The following is a 25,935-nucleotide window of genomic DNA, read 5'->3' as shown; positions in this document are numbered from 1 at the left end:
TCTATTAATACACTTTTAAATATGTACAAATTCTGAGTATCAATTTAGGGCTCTGTAAATCTGTTTTCAATAATTTGCTTGCTTGCTTGTTTGTTTTCTGATAACCTTTTAAACTCTTCCCTTCAAATTTTGTTGGAGCTGGCAAAGGTCTTAGAAGAAGATTCCCTATTGCTTCTTTTCTTTAGACTAGCCCAGTGATAGCAAACCTTTTAGAGACTAAGTGCCCAAACTGCAACCCAAAACCCACTTATGCATCGTCGAGTGCTGGGTGTGTGTGGCCTATTGGGTGGGCATGACCGCAGTGGTAATGGCAGACTGGGTGGGACTAAAAAGTTCAATCAATCAATTCCAACTTTGCAAGACCTTTTTTGTTCCCCGTGAGAAGTTGAAATTGACTGATTGAACCTTTTTTTTTTTGCACATGGCGATGGAGGCCTAAAATGAAAAGGTTTTATAAAACCCAGCTGAAGGCCTAGGACTAGGGTGTGCGTGCCCACAGAAAAGGCTCTGAGTGCCACCTCTGGCACCCATGCCATAGGTTCGCCACCACTGGACTAGCCAAACCCAAATCCTACAGCCGTTCTTCGTATATTTTAGTCTCCAGGCCTTTGATCATCTTAGTTGCTCTTTTCAGAATTTTTCCAAACTCTCAACATCTTTTTTGTGATATGGTGACCAAAATTGGCTGCAGTATTCCAGATGTGGTCTTAGTAGGGTTTTATAAAGCAGTATTAATACTTTGCATGATCTTGATTCTATGCCTATGTTTATATAATCCAAGATTGCATTAGCTTTTTTGGCTGCAGCTGCACACTCCTGGCTCATAATCAAGTGATTGTCCACTAGGACTCCAAAGTCCCTCTCACAGTTACTGTTTTAAGCCAGTGATTTATATTCATCAAGATCGGATAGGTGTTCTCTTACCATTTTCCTGCTTGTTTTAATTTTTATTTCTAGTTTGTCTTTGCAGTGGGTTTTTTTGGTCTGTTGGGCTATAATTATTTTTTGTGTGAAGACTGATGCAAAGAATGAATTAAGCAGCTCTGCTTTTTCCCTGTTGCCTATTATTTCCTTGCCATCTTCTCTCTTGAGCGGACCTACAGTTTCCTTAACTTTTTTCTTGTTGTTAATATGTTGGAAGAAACTTTTTTCATTATCCTTGATTTCTATTGCAAGTCTATGTTCATTCTGAGCCTTTGCTTTCCTGACTTCATCTTTGCATGTTCTGGTTGTCTGCTGATAATCGGCCTTAGTTATGTGTCCTCTTTTCCATTTTTTGTATTTGTCCTTTTTGTCTTTCAGTTTGTCAGAGAGATCGTTGTGCAGCCATGCTGGTTTGAATTTCTTGTTTTTCTTTTTCATTGGTATTGTGCTGAACTGGGCTTTTATGATCACATTTTTCAGAGTTTCCCATGTTCTTGGGTTGTTTTCCCCTTTAGGATTTTCATCCATAGAATCTTTGCTAGGTTTTCTCTGAGTTTGTTAAAATCAGCTCTTTTGAAGTTTAAGACACTGGTTGTATTGTTTACTATTGCTAGTATTTGTATTATATTAAATTCCAGTATGACGTCATCACTTTCACCCAAGGTTCCAGCAACTTCAACTCTCTCTATCACTTCTTCTCTATTAGTAAGAATTAAACCCAGTATAGCTTTACATCTAGTTCCCTCCTCCACCTCCTCCAAGTTGTTGACTAGGTTGGTTAGGAATCTGTTTGATCTCCTGCTCATTGCAATTGTACCTAATATTTGGAAGTTAATGTCTTAATTGTTTCTAAAATAACAACTATGAGGTTGCATTAATACATAGATTCTGCTTTGTGGCTAGATTTATATTCTTGGTGCATTTCTATTCCTTTTATCCAAAACATGAAGATTGGCAAAATGTGGTAATTCCATATTGCTCTGTAATTGGACTGCACAATTATTGTTCCCTTTTCTGCATTCACATATAGAAATCTAGGTGATATGCAATTTCGTGTTTCCTGAAACCTTCTCACAGTCATGATACTTGTTTTCAGTATTTAAAGCCAAAGAAGCTTCAAGAAGCTTCAGAATTCCTTTTAGATCTGGTTAGTGTAAACGAAATGTTTAAAGCATAGTGGTTGAAAATGCTGCTGATGCTTTGGTCTGTGTTGTATTAGAGATGTCTCCAATTGTTCTGCAACCATGTTGGTTGAGTATGCTTCTTGATCAGAAAAGGTTTGAGGGGAAGAACTTTTTTCGAAGTTTAATTGAAATGTGAGAAGCCAAAAGTTGCAGACTGCTGAAGCAATAGTGCTAATATATAATTCATAGATGCTACGAGTTGGCGATACAAGATGGATGAATGAATGAATGAATGAGTGAGTGAAAACGAATGAATCAATCCTCTATCACACCCATAGGTTAGTAAAAAAAAAAAGATCAGAATCTAAATTCAACCCTGCTGCTATTAAAAGCAATTATTTTATCATAAAACTGAATAAGAATTGCCCCCCCCCAAAAAAAATACTGAACTCAAATTTGGTAGAGCATTACTAGAAATAAATGTACAACTACCAAATTTTATACCAACTTTTTAGTCTTTTTAGTCAACTTCTGTGTTTTCAATAGGAATTTACACGTAATGAATACCCTTCATTTTCGCAAAGATTTGTAGGGAATTACATATGTATAACAGCCACACATGAACACACAGACACCCAGTTGCCATCCCAATATTTTCTAGATTCTAGCTTTCACGATTGTCAGGTTAAGAAGTGTTCCATTCCCTACCTCAACAAATTGCAGCCTCAGTATTTGGTAGGGAGATATAGATATGGAAGAAAATATTCAGAATATATTATAAATTTTTGGCTGTATAATTCTAATAATAGCTAACTGCATCAGACTACAATTTACTTCAAATAAGAAGAATCTAAGCATAATTTAATATTGTCATTCTAGGAAGGCACAGATGAATAATATTGCCTTAAAAGTCTGATTCACAGACTGATTTAAACTTCAATTTAAGTATAATATTATGGACCATAATTCAGTATGGACTCCCACTGATTGCAATGTAGTTACAATTAACATTGTTCAAATTGAGCTATAGTATACAATACATTCTTCTTTTTAAGAAGTATAATTTCCTTCTTATATGTACATCTATATGAACATTTACATTTCTCAAAGGAATAAGATTTTACACATTTTTAAAGGGACAATAGTATTTAAGTAAGTTGTTTATAAATTGTTTAAAAATTTTAACTTGTAACTCACTGAGTGGGAAAGAGGGTCTTTATGATTTTAAAAACAATTAAAAATGATTTTAAACATAACCAACATTCTTTAAATATATAGAGTATAATACAAGTGGTAAACTCTTTGTGACTCTTAAAGTTTTTTGCTATTAAAAACCAATAACATATTTCAACTATGTCTTTTTTTTGCTTTAGGGAACAGCCTTGGAGAACTAGAAGATGAAAGTTCCAATTCCTCATTTAATTATCCTCTATGCTAGTCTTGTTCAAAGTTTGAAGGTTGTGACCAAAAGGGGTTCAGGTAAGAAGGTTGCTTTTCATTTTGTCAGAATGTATGAAAATGAAATTGCATATATAGTATATATAAATGTAATATGTGTTTGCATGTGCATTTTGAAGATGTTAATCAATGGCTAAGGATTGGATTCTACTTCATTCATGCTTACAACAGACCTATGGAAATTAAAAACTAATGAAAATCAAATTGATTTTAGTGATGCTCAATTAATAAATCTTTATATTAATCATAGATTATAGATAAAAACAAAAACAAAAATCTGTCTCTAATATATAGTTGTGCTGTTGATGTACAGATTTTTCATTGAAGCAAAAGAGTCGGTTTTGCATATGTGGCCCATAATATATCTGAAATTTGTTCTAATTAGGTTGGAAATGTTAAAATGCATAATTATTCAGTTAATGTTACTAGGTTTGTATAATTAGTGTTTCATGTGCTGCCTGCAAATTTTGTATTCAGTTGGTTGTCCAATCATAGGTGAGTTCTACTACAGCTTTAATACATGGATTATATATTATATGGATTATATATTAATTACTAATGAATTAATCATTTTGTAACCAGATGTTATTCGTTGGGTTAGATTCCAATTTTTTGACATGTATTTATGTGGAATTTTGATTTTTTTTAAAAAAGTACAATATATATATTGTGGAAATTAATCGAGATTATAAATGGAATCTTGTTTGAACGGTTTTTTGTAATTCATGAATTGGACTATATATAATTCGTGATATTATTCTTTGCAAAGGTACAATATTAGATGTTTTAGTAATGTGAATAAGCTTTACAGGTTGTTTTAGAATATGCTTAATTCTGAGCATGGTTTTCTAGTATTCATATCAGAAACTGCTGCTTAAAGAAGAGACCTTGTAGGTAGCTAGATATTTAATTTTCATATTAAAATTTATAATAGGGATTCTTCTTTTGTGGCATATTTGCTTGTTTTTTCAGGTAACTTCACTTAACCTTTAAGTTATCTCAGACAGCTGCTTTTTGAAAGAAAGTGTACTTGAGGGACTAATGTCAGCAAGTCAGCATTTATATACTTCCTGTTATGCATACAAAAGAATGCATGATGTCCAAAATATCCAAGCATTACAAATGTCATTGCTAATCATTGTTTTTATGAAATAATGGATAGGAAATCTTCTAGTTATAAGACATAACTATATTTGATTTAATATATTCATGGAAGATATTTTTAATATTATTTGATATTTTATATAAAGAACACTTTTGAAATATAAACTGGGGAAGGATAAAATTAATTAAATATGAAATCAGAGGAAAAGTAAAAGAAAAGGAATTAAAAGTATAATAATGTAATATGGTATCTATGCATTAGATAAGTGGTATAGCCATTTTTATATCAAGAAACCATTTTATTTCATTTTCCATTGAATTATAGTTAACAGTATACCAAATTGAATTATATGCAGTTTTGCACTTTGAAAAAGTTTACATTGAATTATGATCAGCATACATTTTAATAGCAAATTTTGTTTTAGAAATACTTAACTTGATTTTTGAAGGTAATTAAGAAAAATGTGACTGGGTTTTTTAATCATTTGTGAAGGACTTTGTACTAGACAGACTTCATGCATTTTCTCCTTAACTTTCATTTTAGTTATATCTCTGTTGAAAAAACTATATTAATTGCACATGAATTTTAATTCCTGTAGTTATTTTTGATTGTTGAAGAATTTAACGAGACAGTATTAAAAAAATATTCCAGTAATAGTGTAAGCACTTGTCCAACTTCCATAATGGTGTGAGCACTTGAAAATCCATCCATGGGGATAATATGCATTGGTCCTTCTGACTCTTCAGGTGGAGCCAGAAGAACCTTAACTTATCTTTCTATTGTACATTTCAGAATTCTTCTGTGAGTCTTGGTCACTGCCACCTTCCTTCCTTTTATTAAAAAAGAAATTACTTTTAAAAAGTTGGTCTCAGCATTCTTGTTTTTGTTAGATAGGAAAGTATCTTGCTGGTAGTTACACTCCCTGTTAGAATGAGATTGTAATCTCAGAAAATATTCAAGTTACTTATAATGCAAATTACAATTAGGAACTAATTGAGACTTAAAGATAATAGGAAAACGGGAAAGAAAAAATATATAAATCCTCCAGATTTAACATACAGTTCATCTTCTAAGACAGGGGTTCTCAACCTTGGAAACTTTAACACTTGTGGACTTCAATTCCCAGAATTCCTCAGCCAGCTTTGGTTGAGAACCCCTGTTCTAAGATATAATAAGTATCCAACCACGCAGGACAAAGGACAAAGGAAGGACAAAATAGGACTAAGGTACAATTCAACCCATAATATTAATTTTTACGTTATATTAATTCTAATTCATTTGCCTTAATAGTTATTTCCTTCTTATTCTCAAACCTTTCTTAAGGTTGGTGTGCTGTACTTAGCTGGTGGAACCAGATTTTTTTTAAAAAATATGCTTTTTCATCATACTTTAAAAGATAAAAGAATAACAATGAAATTAAGGTAGTTCCTTCCCCCTTTAAAAGGTTATCAGAGATAATTGGCATCTCTGTTACTGACTAGTTGTTTATAGCAACAAAACTTCCCAGATTTTGTGGATCTCTGGCTTATTATCTAGATTGTAAATATATATTTAAATCTCTTGGGATATTTTTGCCGTCTTCATGAAACTCAAAAGGACAAGTGAATTTAGATGCCCAAGAATTCTTGTGTCAAAATGTCCGTATTTATAAGTATCATGAAATTCTAGTACTTTAGGGTAGAGACTAGTTCCCTACAGATATATATATATATATATATATATATATATATATATATATATATATATATATATATATTGTAAATGTGCCTCAGCAGCAGTCATCCCTTTCATAAAGTAAATATACTTAACAAGCTCCTAGAGTTGGACTCAAGGGTTTTGAGTTTTTTTGCTAGAGAAACATTAGGATTAGCTAATGTATAACCAATGTCCTCTTGTCTGACTTCATGCAAGAACGAATTAGCAGAATGATTTGATTGAATCTTCATGCAAGAACGAATTAGCAGAATGATTTGATTGAATGATTAAAGAATGACATACATATATAATTCTTGCCAAATACATTAGGAAACCCACTTGCAATCTTCATGACTTCTGGAAGGGAAAAGAACAAGTTTTATCTAAAACAATTATTCATACTGTCTCAAGTTCTTCATTATTTTGTTATTAAAATACCAAACCTCAATATATCAATCTCTAGTTATACTGTATGTCTTGCATATCAGAAAATTCCCAGCCTTGTCTTAGTACCTGTATCTTTGTTATGTGATAACTGAAAAGGAAATTTATTTACCTATTTCTTGATTTCTGCACCAAATGATTAGTATATTTGCCTATATGATCAGCCAAGAACTATAGAAAAATGTAGGTTAATACGACATTTCTATCTTTCTGCTTCACTTTTATTTCATAAAAAGTGAATTTTTTTGAAGCAATTCAAAATACACTGTTTATTCAAAAACAGAAAATATTGGTTCCTGCTTTTCTGTTAGTGTAATGGGGGTGTTTTGGAATGAAGATAAAACAAAATATAATTGGATACATTTCTGCACTTTATTTAATATTAAAGTTTATTGTATTGTTATTAAACAGAGTCACATTATACTTTGGGGACAAATACGAGATAAAATTGTGCATGCATGATTTTGTGTATTTTTAATTAAACTATAATACACTTCCTAACAAAATAATAAAGTATGTGCAGTCTGAAAGCATAGACACAGTATCTGTGCTCCCATGGGGTACTGTTCTCATATTAACAAAAACCACTATTCTATATTTGCTATCCATTGCCATAACAATTCTGGAGATTATAACTAATTTTGGTGCCTTGTTAAAAAATATTTCCTCATCATCTTTGTGAAATAAAAGCAGTGATACTTGTTTTTCCCCTTTGCTGAAGAAGTAAATAAAAAAAAAATCAGTTGTGGCTTTGTTGACTAATGAAATCAGCATTTCTTTTCAAAGTGAAAGCGTTATTATGCCACTGAGTGCATTTGCCCTGATAGAGAATGAATGTTAGAGCTGGATCTGAAAACATAAAACTTGTTTAGAAGAACTATTTTGTATTTACAGTATTTTTTGAATGAAATACATTGAAACAAGACAAATCTGTACCTAAGGAAAAAGGAAAAAGCGATTCTAGAATGTTTCCTTAAGGGAAATTTCAGCTATTTCATAGAAGTCTTTACCATTTAATTGCAATAAGAGAATTTATAACATCATCAGTGTCTCTATGGAAGAACAATATTTCTACCAGTGTTTCTAGCAACACTGGAGATTTTTCATGATTGTTCTAATTGCTAGCATTTATGGAGACTCTGTTTTAATCCCTGGCCTTGCTGATTAGGTCTAAAATAATTATAGTCCCTGGGAAAGAAGATTCCTGAATTTGTATCTCTTGGCATTCATTATTTCTACATATTAATCATGAATATTTACTGAGGAGTTAGTTCCTCGATATTCTATGGAATATACCCTTGGAGAAGTATACTGTAGATTGCATATTGGGCATTGTCAATTGCGTTGTGAGCGGGACTTATTCTCGGTAGATCAGCAGCATCATACATTGAAAGTGTCATCAAAAGTGGACTAAACTTTTGTTAGTTTCTTATATGACTCCAATAAATGTGAATTCCTATACTGAACTTGTTTACAGAGAGGTTGTCTAATAATATCTTGAAGGAAAACAAAATATTCTTCATGATAATATTCTCTGTGTATAGGCTATACTCAAGAATAAGGTAACATGTAGAGTAAATCAGTGATTATTTTACTTCGATTAACATGTGATGTTTGTTTCTCCCTTTTTTGTCTTTCTCTTTTTACAGATAAACTCTTGTCTTCATCAATTATAATACAAATAAATTTCCATTAATACCTTCTTCATGTATAAGACTACATGCAGATAATTATCTCTTAGTTCCAATTATTATTGTGATAAAAATGTTTTGTATTGTGGAAAAGGCAACTATTAACTGTATCCAACTTCTAACAATTAACTGTATCCAACTTCCAACAGGATAGACTATTATAAATTCAGGTGTTTAAATTGACTAATGAGAGTATGGGAGTAGAGACCTTTAGAGATGAGGATGGAAAAGATTCTACTGTAGGAAAAATTATCATCTCTCCAAGATCCAGATCCAGTCAAAGACAATCAGTCCTTTGAAGTGAATGTATTATAGATGCTTCTGCAATAGGTTAAGATATAAAATTATAATTGATGAAATATGCTGCTATAGGCATGCAAAGAATCATATGACTCACAAACTACTACTACTTTTTATCAGTTTCTCAGCCAATGTTTAAAAAAGCTTTTTAAAGAGCTCCTTAATGTCATATAAGAAAGTAGTTTTTATATTGCTTGTGAAGATGAATACTTAATACTTACTGCATACTTAATAGATGTTGTTATAGTATTTCCTACTTAAGTGACAGTACGTGAAGGGGAATATTGATGGCTTTTTCATTTTGAAGTTGCACAACATTTATCAAGTTTAGAGTATGCATTCTATTCCGTATATATTGTCTGTATTAGTAATGTTTTCCTTCTGTTCCTTCCAGGTAGTGAAAGAGCCTATTTTAAAAGCAGAAAGGAAACCTGGTGGTTCCATTAGCAAGTAGCTATGCCTCTTATTTATGTTTAGCCAACTTTATTGAAGTGAGTTCTAAATAGCTTGGTTCCTATGGTCTATCTGAAGGTATCTTGTTGTGCAGTTCAAATTAAACTGTAAGTCAAAATAAAAACAAATGTGCTACTTGGTGAGCATATATTTTACATCTCTACCAATTTACAAATATTTTGTTAAACTCCGACATGGTAATTTTGTCTTGAAACATTTTAGAAAGAGTGTTTATTAAATTTATTATATTCCTTCTTCTGATTGAGCCACTAAACACCTATTATAGAGGACTATGATTCGTTGGTAATGGAGAGTTGACATACTAATTAAATGTGAAGTAGACCAGAAAAAAAGGAAAAATTAAGCAATTTCTCTTAATGCTGTCTATAAGGAATGCTTAATAAAATAATTGAACACTACAATGCCATCTGGTGGTTTTGAAAATATACTAAATAAACAAGACAGACAAAATAAAAACAAAAAAGGAATCAATACAGACAGGGGAGTTTAACAATATGGGGCATTTAATAAAGCCAATGTTTTCATATTCACTAGTCAGAAAGACTTTTAACAAAATAATATAAAATGCATGTACCCAATCTTAATTTCAAACCACTGTAGTGGTTTAAATGGCAATTCTCAAAGGAAAAAGTTAAAGTTGTATTAACCTATAGGTATTAACTCAACCTTTTGAATAAGAACTTCTTCACACATAAAAAGATTGTGTTATCAGATTAGATATTTTGGAAAACCTTTTCTTTTATTGTTAAAAATTTAAATATTGGACCTTTATGTAAAGGCTTTTTAAAATACTTGGTGTGTTTAATTTTAAGAAAGTATTTTGTATAGAGCACAGCATTTTTGGCTTTGAAAAAACCTTGCTATTTTTCAAATTTATTAACTGAAAAGTGTAATTTAAAAAATGGAAGAATGCCTTGAAGAACATATACTTAGAAATATACTGCCTATGGTGGTAGCAGTAAAGGCAGTTCAAAGGCATATTCCTTGCAGTACCTGAAGGAATGAAAATCCCATACCTAGGCTTGAATCATATTATTTTAACTGTTGCTAACATTAAGGTGACCAACTTTTTTACAATGAAAAGGAGGACACAAATAAATTGAAAAAAATATCGTAAATAAAAGAAACATTTTATTCGTTGCAACAGTAATACAGAATACACTGTAATATGATAAATGCATAATAAAAAATAGTAAAACGACTAAAATACAAATAAATTTGTAGTTATTATGACTTCTACATCAATTGGCATGGCACATGACGCCGTGTTGATTGCATTTGACAAAATATGTGCATTACAACCTATTCCTAGTATTTTTTTTGGAGTAAACTCTTGTAATTTTACATACACATTATTCACCCCTTTGCGTCTTTGCCCACCAAAATTTGTGTTTGTATTATCAGCTGTTAGTGCAACAACTTTGGATTTCAAATTGTTTTCATTTATTACTCTGTATAGATGGTTTGACAAAATTTCAGCAGTTTCGCCCTCAATTTAAAATTTAAAATTTTTACTTGAATGCCCTTGGTAACATTAAAATATCTTACTAGTATTGGATACAATTTAGTTTCATTATGATTGGATGCATCAGATAAAACTGTTACAAATGCTGCAGTTTCCAAGTCTTCTGTAAGTATTTTGTCACAGTAATTTTAAAATACTGATTTAATAATAGCCTCGCATTTTGTCTTGGCGCGTGAAAATTTAGCATCATGAAACTTTTTCAATAATTTAGTTGTACAATCCATACAAAAAAAAAAGTTTGATTGTGAATTATGGTATGGTATGGAATGCAAATGTTCCCTCCATTGCAGCTAACTGTTTTTCATCTTCAGAATACTTTGAAGTTTTAAAAAAAACTTGTTACTTTACAACTGAAAGCAGATGCATCTGATGATTGCTTATGTTTCTTGGTGGTCAAGTGTTTCGTAATATCTGCTCTGCCCCCAACTGCAATAGAAAATCATCTGCTGCAAATATTGCAGAAAACAATGTTATCCTTCTTTGATGTGATGAATGGAAATTCCTTATTCAATTTATCGTTGAAATGGAATTTCCTCTTTTTTTATTTTTTCCATCCCTAAATGGAAGTTAGTCTCCTCCAGGTATCTTCAGGACTAACTAGGAGATGGTGTAGTTGGGTAGCAGGGAGGGGTGCAAAGTTCCTGCCAATTCGCCTTCGCTGTAGACAACTTGCATGTGCAAAGTTTGCCAGTCGGATGTTTTGGCGTGCTCAGCAGCAATTCCTATTGGCTTTTGAAAGCCAATAGGGAAGTAACACAGCTCATGTAAAAATTGAAAAAAAAAAAACATCAAAAAAGGTGCTGGAACGCTGTTCTGGACGTTCTATGAGGAAAAGAAAGCCGTGCAAATTAGTCTTCAAATATCAAAAAGGAGGACATGTAGGAGGACACTTTTTTTTTATTGAAAATTTTTAAAAGTTTTTACAAATAACAAAAAAAGAACAATAACAAACAAACAAAAAAAAAAAACAACCCTCATCCAACCCCTCCCAAACCACCCCTTCCATCCCCCCCCCGAGCTTCCCAGAGCTAAATATAGGCTTAGTTAAAATTTTAAGAAACAACAAATTTTAACAACTTATAAAATAGTTAATAATAAAGTATATATGACATAAACATTAAAAAGAAAAAATACTTAAAAAGGAAAAAAAAAGAAGAAATAAAGAAAGAAAAAAAGAAATAGGAAAAAGAAAAAAAAGGAAAAAAGAGAAAACAATCTATAAAATACCAAAAATTATATACAAGTTATAAAAAAGCTAAATGATATTTTTTATATCCAATTTATGTTGTATAAAATTTATCCATTTTTCCCATACACCAAAAGATTTCTCTTGCGATTGCTCCTTTAAAAAAGCCGAAATCTTTGCCATTTCCGCCAGATAGGAAACTTTAAAAAACCACTCTTGCAAGGTAGGCAAAGATTCCTTCTTCCAATATTGCCCTACTAACAGCCTTGCGGCTGTAATCAAATTTAACATCAATATAACCTCCTTAGCATCACAATCAGTAACAATACCTAACAAAAATAATTGCGGAGTAAATTTTACCCTCCTTCTAAAAATTCTTTGAATATTCCACCATATCTTAATCCAAAAAGCTTTTATATTTTTACACGACCACCAAATTGAGACATAAGAATATCCTCTTGTGAAGTTTCCATCTTTTTTTCCATATCTTGAAATGTATACTCGAGGAGGTCTACTTTCTCTGCAACTTCTTCCACTCTGGAATCCAACTTCACGACCACAGAAGCCAATCCTGATAAAGCTGTAACTATGTCTTGCCTCAGAATAATATTGTTCTCCACTAAAAGCTCCTTCATTTCCTCTTTGGTTTCAGATGTATTCTGTTCAAGAAGATCTTTGTTCTGTTTAAAAAGGTCCTTCATTTCCTCTTTACTTTCAGACTTGCTCTGTTCAAGAAGTTGCTTCATTTCCTCCCTGATTTGAGATACAGCATTTCCCATTATATCTTTAATATCTTGTGCAGACAAGGCTGGCAAGGGAGGAGAAGATGGAGGTGTAACCTTAGGTTGCAACACTGGTGGTGTAACTTTAAGTTGTTGTTGTACAGTTGCAATTACAGGAGAAGAAACCACCTTAGAGACTATAGAAGCTAGTTGTCTCTTTGAAGCCATTTTTTTTTAAAAGTCTTATTCTCTCTTTCTTTCTTCTTAAAAAAAAAGATACTAAAATCCTTAAAATTAAAAAAAAGGACCAGGGAGAGTGCAAAAAAAAAGAACTTCCAAAGCGCTTTAAAAGAAAAAGGAAAAAAGAAACTTGAAAGAGAAAAAAACTATGCTCATTTATGTCCGTTCTTTCTTTCTGGAAAGGAAAAAAAAAAAGCACTTTCAAAATGCCATTTTACTTTCACTCTCACTCTCCACCAAAAAAAAAACAAAAGAAAAAAAAATCACCATAAGCTAAAAGAGAAATAAAAAGAAATACAACTCTAACTCTAAGTAAAATCCTTTAAACAGTTCTGTCCGCTTTAAAAATCACTCACCAGAAAACTTTAAGCGCGGAGATGGTAGCGGCGTTTCACTTTGTTTCCGAAGAAACAAAGACAGCTGGGAGGCGGAGAAAGCACGAACTCCGAGGGAACACTCTTTCTACCCCCCCCAAAAAAATCCAGGGGGGTTAAGAGGTTCTACCTCTATTCGTGTGGTCTCTACCCCTTCCCTTCGCCCGGGAAGGGGATTTTGAGCCGCGGGCCAGCTGATGCGCACTGTGCTCCGCAGATCTGACGCCGTCCCAGGAGGACGGCTACAAGGTAGCCGCCATCATCGTCGCTGACCACCGGAAGCTCGGAGGACACTTTTGAAGGAAGGACAGAACTCATAAAAGGAGGACTGTCCTCCCTGAAGGAGGACGGTTGGTCACCTTACTAACATGCGAATAAGAATGTCCATTTTATGTTATATTATTTTTTCCGTACAATTATTGAGTGTATAACTGACTCTCTTTCATTTTTTTTTATAGCTGCTTCCTTACTTTCTTGTGGTATGAGATATGAGGGGGAGAAGTGCTTGTATATACAATGGAAACAGGAGAAAAACCAAGAGTGAAATCAAAATGTTACCTTAATTTACCAATCATTCCTAACAGAACTGTCTACAATTTCTGTTCTTGCTCAGTAAATATTTAGTACTCTTGTTTTAAATCCCTGTGTAACTGTTTTCAAGTTTTGTTTGTTTTTAATAATCATTTTAAAATGGCTTCCAATTTTTAAATCCATGTGACTACAAATGTTTTATTCCACAAAGAGAACATAAAGTTTCACTTTCACTCTCACAACTTAAATGTTGGGGTTTCCTTAAATTTTCTGTCAACTTAATTCCCTTCATGAAATTTCAAGGAACTTCTTCAGGAATCTGATAGGGCCCAGGAAGTTTTCTAGAAATGTTGATATAATGAAATAAGAAATGGACCACACTGAATGTGGCAGTCAGATATCCTATTTCTGTTTTGCTTCAGCTCCATTTCTGCATAGGCAGGTCTTTTGCCTTGATGTCAGACTTGTAGAAGGAAAGTCAGAAGGGTTGTGGTTCCCTAGATGGAGCATTACAAATGGGAGATCTGTAAGTGAATCCTGTCATGGAGATAACTAGGACTAAGGAATTTTACTACATTGAATCAGCAAGTCAGCAGAGATAAATTAGATGTCCTAGAAAGGGCCAATGTTGTTCTTGGGACAATCTGAATTCATAAAAGGATAACTAATTGCATTTTAATACCTGATTCCCCTCAGTAAAGATTATTTCTGTTGTTCAGCTTTCCTTAGATACGAGGGCAGCAAGGATTGCCCCTTCTGATTTAAACTTGATGCAATCTGCATATTGATTACATTGTAATCCTGAAACCTGCATGCCTTTCACTACACTCTTTCCCAGTAGACCTTCATAAATAATGAATCATGAAGGTGAGATAAAAAATCTAGTATTAATACACTAATGAGTTTCTTTATGTGAAAAGCCACTTATCTAGAATGACAATGGCATGTTTTACAGCAGGGAACGACTCAGCAAATATTTTTTTTGCCTTTTTTAAAAGGTCTCAGACTAATAAAATTAGTATTTAGATATAAAGACACTGATTATTATTCTAAGGTTTATACACTGTTTAGTGTAGATCATATGGATTTAAACCTGACAAAATTTTCATGTACTCATGCCATCAAACCTATGATGCATCTGAAGGTTTTAAGGAATAGAGATACATTCTATACATACACATGTAATAAATATTATAATGTTTTGAGAGATAGCTCTCTCTGAAAAAGCCTCAAATGAAGGCAATACAGAGAAAGGAATGATCAAACTATTTTATTTTTTGCTTAAAAAAATGTAGCTAAAAGGACAAGATAATTCATCAAATGATAGCAAAATATTCCTCCCAATACCTGGAAGGGGAAAACATTGTAAATAAACTGTTTAAACTCTATTCAGATGTATATTCTCCTACTGTGGCAGGAAAATAGACATCCTACTGTACTGCTTGAATCATACTGACCTGATTAATTTTGTACATAATTTGTACAGTGGGTGACTTCACATATTCAGTGGCATATCAATTATGTGAAATGACTCAAAAAGTCATAGATGTTGTGTGAAAAATTCATTTTAGTTTGATACAATTATAAGAAAACATTTCCATGATTTACACAAAGATAGCCATTTTTTTTCAAATAATCAGAATATTAATACATATATTGTCTTATGGACACAACATCTAACAAACATATGTATGAATATTGGTGCAATCATTGACATTACAGTGAATGCCTTAGTTTTTGGCTTATAGATCAATTTGTTATTGGAGAGAAAGAAAAATATTAATCGTTTTATGTTACTGCAATGTGTTGAAAAGCTGCTGAAGATCTATTGAAATACAGTAGTTATCAAATATGTGCTAAGAGTGTACAAATGCAGAATGTACTGATTCCTTAGTGGAAGTGTTCTGATTATTCTGAATTTTAAATGTGTTCTTTAGTAATACTGTATGATGTATATGCTTATATGTGTATGTGTGTGTGAATATACATATGTGTGATTATCATAGAGGACATTAGACAAGATTACAATTCTAACATTCTACAGTGCATATGAAGATGCCATAAATGTTAGGGGTGCTAAGGACTAATTTTGTAAAAAAATATTTATTTATTTGTGTATGTATATGTGTATAAAGAACTATTTTGGCAAAATTTCATTCATTCATTGATGTATGTATATGTGTGTGTGTATATATATTCATACATATGTGTCTGTATACATGTCTGTATACATATGTGTGTGTATACGTATGTATAAGTATACACACACATATACATGAATGAATGAATGAAATTTTGCCAAAATAGTTCTTGGCACCGCTCACAATTATGGCTAATGGTGATAATTAATCAAAAGTTTTGCTTGGAAATCAAATGTGAAAAGCACAAGAACATCTCAAACACAAGGGTTAGTATCAAGGATAAGGAGGAGAAGATAATAATAATCCTGATTACTTTTTTCCTATGATTATTTCTTCAACAAAAACAAAACAGTCTTTTTCTTTGTTTCCTGCTTTATTCAGTGTGGAAAATTTTGTTTTGAAAATCTATTTTTGGTTTTATATGGCAACTGCCATTTTCACTATTTAAACTAGTTCACAAGTTTATTGGCTAAGTCCTTCACTACATACAAGATAGAGAGAACAAGTGATAGTTCACTTCTAATAAATAATGGAGTGAGCCCAAAATTTCCATGCAAGAATGGCTGCCTTTCCATTTTTGCAACTTTGGCCACTTTGAGTCTTAAAGTGGCACAGGCAATTGTGGAACACTATTTTTATTCTGCAACTTTTTTTTGTCAGCCCATTCTAATTAACATAAAATTAGGTTCATATCACTGTTCCAAGTTAAAAATGAAAATCATATTAATTGCATAATTAATATAATTTTAATTGTATAATTGTTTTTCTGTTCATATGAATCCAGTTATATTTTCAAAAATCCACTAAATCATCCTGATACAACTCTCATTTGAAAATCCTCATAAGGCTGTTAAAATCTTTGCTGTTAAAATCAGGGCTTTTTTTCTCATAGAATGCCCAGAACGGAGTTCTGGCCCCTTTTTTGGATGGAACCTTGTAGGGTTTTTTTGTGTTTTTTTTTAGAAAAAAAGCACTGGTTAAAATTATTTCATTGCTTGACAGTTCTTATTATTAGGAAATTGTCCCTAAAAATTCTCCTTTCAGCCTGAATGTCCATGTTTTGATTACATTACTTTGGCCATTTTTCTTTTGCCTCCAGCAAAGAACAGATCGTCACTCTTACACGTTCTCCTCCCAGGTTCTGATCCTGAAGCCCTTTCTTCTCCTGTTTGAATTTTAGAATTATATTTTCTCTTCCCTGGTCTTCTGACCCCTTGCCTTCAAGAATTTTCAAAGATTACAGCTGAGTTTTGAGATTACTGCTGCCAGCTTGTTCAGTACTCTAGGACAGATATGTCAAACTTGCGAAGTGATGTTGCGCAACGTATAGGGACGGTTTTGCCATTGCCGGAAATGGGGTAAGCGCGGCTTCCGGATGACGCCAGCAGTTTGACACTCCTGCTCTAGGATATACAGTCAGTAAAGTAATTTGTCCTTTACACCCTAAGTGAAAGGTTTTTTTAAAAAAATATATGGGGACATATCAATATTAATTTTATTAGCGAACATTAATAGGCATGCCATTTCCTTCTGTGGAACAATTACACCTTTGGATCTACCGTGTTTTCCCGAAAGTAAGGCATACCCTGAAAATAAGCTCTAGCTTGATTTTTGGGGGAGGGCCTAATGTAAACCCTACCTCAAAAATAAGCCCTAGTTTTGGGGCAAGGCACACACCTATAAATCAAGCTGGGGGATGGGAGCGTGGAGCTGCCCCACGTGCCCCTGCCCACTTTCCTTGTAGCCAGGTCTCTCCTCGCTGCCCCCACTTCCTCTATGGCGTCTTCTGCAGCCAGGCCTGCATTTCTCAGTCACAGGCCTTTCTGGAAGGCCACTGCAGCCAAGAACTGGACTGAATCCATAGCTTGGTACTGGGCTGTAGAGGCTTTCCGGAAAGGCCTGACTGCAAAATGTAGGCCAGAAAGCAGCTGCAGAATCATTGTCATGTGCAAGGTCCACTTTTAGTTGACCTTCAGTCTTCTTACAAATGATCTCATAATATTCTCAAGTGTCTCTTGTACAACAAAGTATCTGTAGTGATTTGGTGAACTGCTCAGGTCCTGATGAAGAAAAGCAGTCCCAAAATATAGCATTTCCACCACTGTTTTGTTCTTTGTGTCAGATTCTCCTGGTGAAATGCTGAGTTTGGTTTTTGCCAAACATGTTTTCTGATATTGGAGCCAAATAATTCTATTTTTGCCTCATCAGTCCAAAACACATTTTCTGGTTCTTTTGTTGAAGAATGAAACTTTGGCAGCTACATGCCTCTTTGTTTCAACTTGCCATTTGAGTAAGGGGGAGAAGTGTTGCTTTAGAATTGGTTAGATAGAGAAATGAAACCTCTACGATTTTGCTGAAAACCGTGAGAGCCTGAAACCTTTCTAAGGACATTGAAGCAGGTACAGAGAGGAAGCAGACAATTCCCATAACAAAGTGAAATAGTTTACATGGACTATGTGAGAGGGTGGGGGTTTGGCCAGAGAAATTATTGTTTAATTCTATGAACAGGTGTCTAGGAACCTCAGAATTAGTTTTGCTTCAACTTTACCATGCAGTGGATTCTCAAGTTGGATATTGACAGCCAGCTAATTTGCAGGACAGATACTGAAGCATGAGAACATTAAAAAAGAGACCAGGATTGAAGCAAAGAGCATCATATTTACATTAATTTCCCATTATGTCAGTCCTTCAAGATAGTCCAGACTAAGAAGCATAAACCATGATTATTAACACTTCCTTTCTTATAAGGCTGCAGTAACAAATCTTGCAAGTCTGAAAGCATCTTTTACTTTTCCCTTTTCCAAAAACAGGTCTGAGGCGGTCATTTATGAGACACTTTCTCCACTGTAAGAGAAAATAGAAAGAGGTTGCTTGTCTAAGCAGCTTCTTGTTAATTCAAAGATTGAGATCAATATCAAAATGGAAAACACTGTTTGAGAAGTCCCGGTCTTTGCTTAGATGTTCAACAACAAATTTTACTCTTATCATGATGTTGTTTTTCAACAGCAAAAGTTTTTTTTTCTTGGCACACATCCCATGTAAAACTAATTTATACAATTTATTTTTAATTATAGATTCTTAGACATTAAAAGTGACAAGAGCTAACTGTAGCTAACTGTAGATTACATGATGGAATTCTGTGTTTCTTCGAGATTTATCTCAGCATCTTGCATTTTGTTTTCAGACTGAACTTGCTATGATGGCCTCACCTGGGCAAGATGGCAGTTCTTTCAAATTTTCTCCACTTGTACATGACCTTATGGCCAGCATATGATTGATTGTCAATTGTTTGTCAATCTTTTTAAATCCCTCTCCATATTCCAAAGGAATATGAATATAGAATCTTCTTTATGAGGGCCTCAAAGAGCACACACTTCCAACAATGAAAACTAAATGTCTAGTTCTTAAATTAGACAGATTCTTCCCAGATCCTCTTTAACACAGTTCTAATTATTTGCACTGCTAAGGTGTATTTGATTCTAACTTTAGATACATGAGATAGTGATAAATTTTCCACATGCAGTATTTGCATTTATGTCTATTTAAATCACACAATGAGCTACAAAATATAAATAAACTTTATCAAACCTTCTTAGGAAGGTGTCTTCTGAAAAAAGACAATTATAAAAGATGTATTAATTAGTTCCACCTTGTCTCCTATTATTATAATTCAAAATTCAGTTAATTCAAAGGAATTAGGAAAAAAAAACAGAGATAAGTCAGAGAAAATCAGAAAATTTCCTAGTGTAATAGTGAGGTAGTAAATTATTCAAGGATCACATCCACCAGAAATGATAAAAGCTACCTTCAGATTGATTACATTTCCAACATTTGTTTGATCATTCTTTATACATCTTTGATAATTTTATCAGGAGTTAAATACAATCAATGTACCATTTTTATACTAGTTTTCCATGTATGTATAAGATCTCAGTTGCCAGTTCATATGCACCATTAAGATAAATCAGAGGATTTTATTTGCAAATATAAATTACCTTTTAAAATAATTGTGATGGTTTGTGTACCTTTTTAAACATATTGTGCTGTGCTCATATGGTTAAATTAGCCCAGCATTCTGTTATGTGTTGCCTTGTTTTTTTTTTATTTGGTCAGAAACATATAATCAATATGGTGTTTTGATCATCTTACATGCGGTTTAATGATCTTAAACTGTATCTGCTGCAGGCTAATCTGTTTAATTTGGCAAACAGAGTTCATTAAACCTCTATAACTGTAAACACAATATACCAAGATGGAATCAATCTTAAGAAATCCTGTTAGCCCTGGACTTGCTAGAATAACCTAAGAAAAACAGAGTCATTGCTTACAGGATGAAAAAGACATCAGTTGAGGGCAGCATTACTGACAAGTGTGTTCTTATTTTTGTGTATTTTTAAAGGTCACAGCTGCTGAACCTGTTACAGTTGTATTATAACTTTCTACTATCTACCTGTCTGTCTTTCTTTTCCAGTGCACAATAGATTGTGCATGTTCTTCAACAAGTATGCTTCTAAAATACACAGGAACACTTAAAAAGCATCTCTTTTTGAATTGTTAATTGGCTGCCCCTTCTTCCAGCCTTGCACAATTACCAATCAGGAAGGTCATCTGATTGTTTCAAAATATATGTGTGTCTACAGGCATATTAGAGAAAAAATGAATACTTATTATAGTTACTATTTTTTTAAAGGGGACTTCCACAGCGCTGTTAACTATGATCTTTGATTATAGTTAAACCTCCCAATCTTGAAATGCTACAAAAGAAGAGCAAAAGTGGCATTGTCTGAACCCAATTATGTGCAAAAAGAACATAAAATAAATTGCTTCAGTACCTTCCCCTTACTTCATGCTCAGTACATTTGCCCATATGGATCCTAGCAGTTCTACTGATGTAAATTTTAAGAGTTGTTTTTCTGTCTTTCTATATAAAATAAGGTGGTAGAGCAGGAATAGTCAACACTTGAACTTCCAGAGTCACTGGATTGAAAAACAAATAAAAAATGTGAAATTAATTTTAATATGTTTTAAAGTAAAATGCAGCTGACAAAAATAGCTCAGTTCTTAAACACATTGTGCAAAGTCCAGATATAGAAATACTCAGTTTTCATTTAGTACTGAGCTAAATAGCATAGTTGCTATTGTTCTCTTCTTCAAACAGATGAATTTTATCATTTTAATAGAACACTTCTGGGGAAATAAATTTTAGTCACTCTCAATCTAAATGCATAGGAACAAGGATGATCTCTTTGTTGTTTTATTGATTATTTGTTTGTTGTTTTATTTTAGAAAAAGAAAAATACTGGAGTATTTTTTTAAAGCAAGGGGAGAAATTCACCCCTCCCCTGTGTAGTGTTTTATGAAGCATTTCCATTCAATTAGTCCAGCCTTTATATTTATTCCAAATTATGACAAGTACAATTCAGCATTTTGGATGGAAGATGGAAAGTAACTTAGATGTGTCATTGGGTTAGTATTGGCACAGCATGTTATAATGTTCAGATTCATTATCAGTGTTCCAGATCTTTCACTGGAGAAGTTTCTATACTAATTTCAAAAGCATGAAATAATCTAATCTGAGCCTGCAAAGCAACAAGAGCAAGCAATGCACCATCTGAGCTAGTAAAAGGTATCTCCAGTGAATAACATACTGCCAATTAATTAATTATCATCCTGACTCTTATCACTTCAGCTAAACCACTTCACTTTACCACTTTAGATGAAAAATGGAAGTAGACTTGGGTGTTATGCATATATTACAGGTAATCCCCAAGTTACAAGTACTCACTTAACGCTTGTTCAAAGTTATGTGATGAGCGCCCCCTAGTGCTTACAAGCAAGTCCCAAAGTTATGAATATTGCAGCACCATGGCAGTCGTTTGCCCTTACGAGCGACCTCAGTGGCTCTGCAACATTCCCTGTGGTTACTCCCTCCCTCCCCAACCCGACCCAGGTCTCCCTACGCACCAGGCCGTCAATACTCATCCTGCAAAGATCGAGATCCTTCACTTTCTTGGCTGCTCCAGGCTTTCAGTGCATTCACAGAGAATGGAAGCCTAAAGTAATGCAAGATCAAGCGAGATCAGTGGGGCGAGATCTCATGCTACTGATCTCACATAATCTCATGGTAATTTAGGCTTCTGTTCTCTGCAAGCCGGGGGATGCTTCTGTGTGTCTCCAGAGGCTGGATCAGAGCTCTGGAGGCATTTTCCAGGGCACTGCAGCCTGGATCTAAGGCTAGGGAAGGTTCCCCCCCCTCCCATGGTCCAATCCAGGCTCCAGAGGAAAAGGCCTCTGGAGCCTGGATCAGGGAGGGCGCGAAAGCCTCCGCCAGCCTTAGATCTGGGCTGTAGCGCTTTGAAAAAGGCTTCTGCATCCCAAATCGGGCTGTGGGGGGGGCATGAAAGCCTTCCCTAGCCTCAAATCAGAGCGGCAGGAGGAACCGCAGCAGAGAGGAGACGGATCTTTTCCAGGTGAGTCTGGTGCAGCAGGAAGGGAGGGGGAAGCATGCAATATCTTAGTGGGTTGGGGAGGCCTTGGGGGCCTGTTCCAGCACTAGGACCTCCATTACCTTTCCCACCCTGAGATACCTCATGTTCGCTTAATGAGCCGTGTGCGTTTTAACGAAAAAGGGAGTGATCTCATACCTCAAATGAGATTCTACAAGTTTTTGATTTATAAATGGAATGTGCAGGCTCCGTTACACCCGTAAACTCGAGGACTACCTGTAATTATTTTTCAACTGATGAATTTGAAACATCTCTAGATTGAAAATATAATGAGATAAAATGCCTAATTAATCATAGTAGATGATTAAGTTTTATGATGTTATCCCATATACCTTCACATCAGTGGTGGGATTCAAATATGTGAATAACCAGTTCTCTGTGTGGATGCCGCTTCCAGAAGTCCATTCTGGGCCTGAGCAACAAAAATTAGCTACCAGTTCTGCCGAAGTAGTGCGAACCAGCTGAACCCCACCACTGCTTCACATGCAAAAACTACTAGATGTTACCAAAAACTGCTAGATGTCAGCTGTTTTTGTCCTACTAAAAGCTATAATAATCTTCATTAAAAAAAACACCAACAGAACATTTTGTGAATTTACCAATATTTACCATAAGCATGGTACAGCTAGGGATGTCAATTAACATATTTATGGCATTTTATTTTAGGCAAATTTAAGTTATAATTTTATACTGATTTGCAATAAGATAAGCTATATTGTAACTATATTAAAAGTAATTTTATTGAGTTTTTAGAGATCCCTTTCCATTTTTCTTTATATTCTTCATAAAAATGTGTTTTTCATTTACTTAATATTATTGTATCCATTGCTAAAAGATTTTTGCTATCTTTAAGAAACTATAAAGACAAACAACTTTTAAACTGCATAACAACTGAAGCAGAAAGTAATACAAAGGCTTGGGACAAGAAAACTACAAGGTAAAAAAAATAACACTCAATTTCAGGAAGTCTTTTTATAAAAATATTTAATAACTGGGGCTGGACAGAAACCTTTTGCACCACTTTTGGAAACAGGCATCAAAATATGAGTGGAATCTTTACAATGTTATATATGCAGAGTTTCTCCTGAAGAACACCATGATCAATAATGAAATATGAAAGCATTTAGAAAAAGTATATTAGCATGGGCAAAGCACATGAAAGCCTTAAAGGAACTGCTCCTCTGAATGGCTTGCATAGTATTTATGTTCCACTGCATACTGAGTGGCAGTCTCATCAGAGCAATTGTCTGCCTATGTAGAGATTACATACCAGTAGGTAGTCAGGAAGCACTATAAAAGTCTTCTAGAGCACCCAGTTGCCTTTAACAAATTTGGCTTCATGCTAATAAAATTGCTTTCCCAAAGCATAGCATATATGTGATCTGCAAAACAGATATACACTACTTGAATGTTCTAGAATTTGTAGAATTAAATTATTTCTTTTATGAAGTGCTTAGAGCTAAGATATGTACACCTAATGTTCATTTGTTAAAGAAAAACTGAATGTACAAACAAAAACACTCAATAGATTAATACACAATTAGCATTTCTGAGCTTGTAACGATTGGTTTCCTTAGCAACTGATTATAGCGTCAAATATTTAATGCTATATTATTGATGGTATCAGATACTGAATATGAAGTATTAAATATATAATACAAAGCAGTTTGATTTAAGTATTGATTATTAAATATCTGCTTTTATGCATAAATTAGAAAATTATATTAACTATGCTGGTTTGACAGAGAATGGAGAAGGGGAAATGAGCAGAAAAATTATTCATGTTTAGAGAAACTAAGGAAACTTAGGAGCATTTTGACTATTGTATTTATTATGCAATAACTATAAAACAAGAGTAACAGCAATTCTGTTGATTGCCTGCCAAAATTACTAAAAGATGAAGAATCAAGGTATCAAGGTGCTAGATCCATCAATATTAATTAAAATATATTTTCTTTTAGGAAATCCTTCTTTTCTGATTTCTTTCATCTCATGCTATGATATTTTTGTTAATCCATGAAATATCTTTCTCCAAGGTTCCTAATTATCCACATTAAAAATTCTTAGCTTCTCTCAGCTAAGTCAATTCAACAATTGTTGAATTGGACATAGCAAATAAGCAGTGCTTGAGCAGGGTCTGCAAGATTGCCTGGGACACTACAAATCCTCTTCACAACCTGTTTTCCTTGTAACCTTCTGGGAGGAGGCTTCATGGTATCAGAAGCAGAACATCCAGATTCAGTCACAGTTTTGTTCCATACAGTATGAACCTTGGGAACTCTAAAGCTTCCTCTTTTTTGTATGTATTCAAGATGGACAGTGATTAATATTTATATGTTATTTATACATAAGGATGTAGTTTATACATAAGTTGTATATAGCAGGTTGAAATGTGTTTTATGTATGTGCACGCTTTTGAAAGCAAGCAACAAAAGTTCATTTTTAATGTGTGCCAATGTGCCCACAGTAAAAACTGACAATAAAGGCTATCTATAAGGTGATCAACTTTTTTGCAACGAAAAGGAGGACACAAATAAATTGAAGAAAAAAATATCGTAAATAAAAGAAACATTGTATTTATTGCAACAGTAATACAGAATACACTATAATATGATACATGCATAATAAAAACATTTGTAACAGTAATATTTTATATTGTGATTATGCTTACATGCCTATTAATTATTTAAATGAGTACTTTTCCATTGAATGAATATTTTTTGTCAATGTATCATCTTCTAACAATATACTGGAAATATCTGAATTTTACGGCAAGTGCTGCAGCTAGAGTACCAACATTCAATCTCGATTTCTCACTTGTCCAAAAATCTACACAGCTAGACTGCACGGGGATGGGCGGCAGAGGCAGGTGTTGTGAGCCAGGTGCTCCAGGACGGCCACGTAGGTGTGCAGGGCGAGCTGGTGGCAGTGCAGGTCAGCACTGCATAGACCACCAGCTGGCGTGGCCCACAGAAGGTCAACTGCCCGCTGCGCCCCCGCCCATAGCCGCCCCGCCAGTACTGCTGCCCTGCTGTGGAGAGCCGGCCCTGCGGCTCGCAAAGCACTAGCTGCGCCGGCTCTGGCCCTGCAGCTGCCCCCCCAGCTGCCCCCAGCACCACTGTCCACCCTGCACATCCCTGTAGAGCTGGCCCCGCAGCTCGCAAAGGCAAAGCACCAGCCGCGCCGGCTCCGGCCCTGGAGCCACCCCACCAGCCGCCCCCCCAGCACCACCACCCACCCTGCGCATCCCCATAGAGCCAGTCCCACGGCTCACAAAGGCAAAGCACCAGCTGCCCCGGCTCTGGCCCTGCAGCTGCCCTCCCAGCTGCCCTCCAGCACCACTGCTCACCCTGCGCATCCCCATAGAGCCGGCCCTATGGCTCGCAAAGCACCAGCCACGCCGGCTCCAGCCCTGCAGCCACACACCTCCCACCCCCCAACACCACCGCCTACCCTGTGCATCCCTGTGTAGAACCGAACAAGAAAGATCAAGAG

At 34.5% G+C, this 25,935-nt stretch overlaps 1 protein-coding gene across 2 annotated transcripts in view; it reads left to right on the top strand.

Annotated features, from left to right (window-relative positions):
• Window positions 1–25,935, top strand: part of IL1RAPL1 (interleukin 1 receptor accessory protein like 1) — an 877,062-nt gene that overhangs the window by 117,047 nt on the left and 734,080 nt on the right. For both annotated transcript variants that reach the window (XM_039335732.1, XM_039335731.1), the window contains exon 2: window positions 3,422–3,527. In XM_039335732.1, the coding sequence (XP_039191666.1) occupies window positions 3,446–3,527 (82 nt within the window). In that variant the 5' untranslated portion in view covers window positions 3,422–3,445. The remainder of the gene's footprint in view (window positions 1–3,421; window positions 3,528–25,935) is intronic.

The sequence above is a fragment of the Crotalus tigris genome, unplaced genomic scaffold (assembly GCF_016545835.1).
Source record: "Crotalus tigris isolate CLP2741 ecotype Arizona unplaced genomic scaffold, ASM1654583v1 scf7180000017658.5313226, whole genome shotgun sequence".
In the NCBI taxonomy this organism is placed as follows: Eukaryota; Metazoa; Chordata; class Lepidosauria; order Squamata; family Viperidae; genus Crotalus; species Crotalus tigris.
The sequence above is the reverse complement of the archived record's forward strand: the minus strand, read 5'-3'. Positions and strand labels throughout refer to the sequence as shown.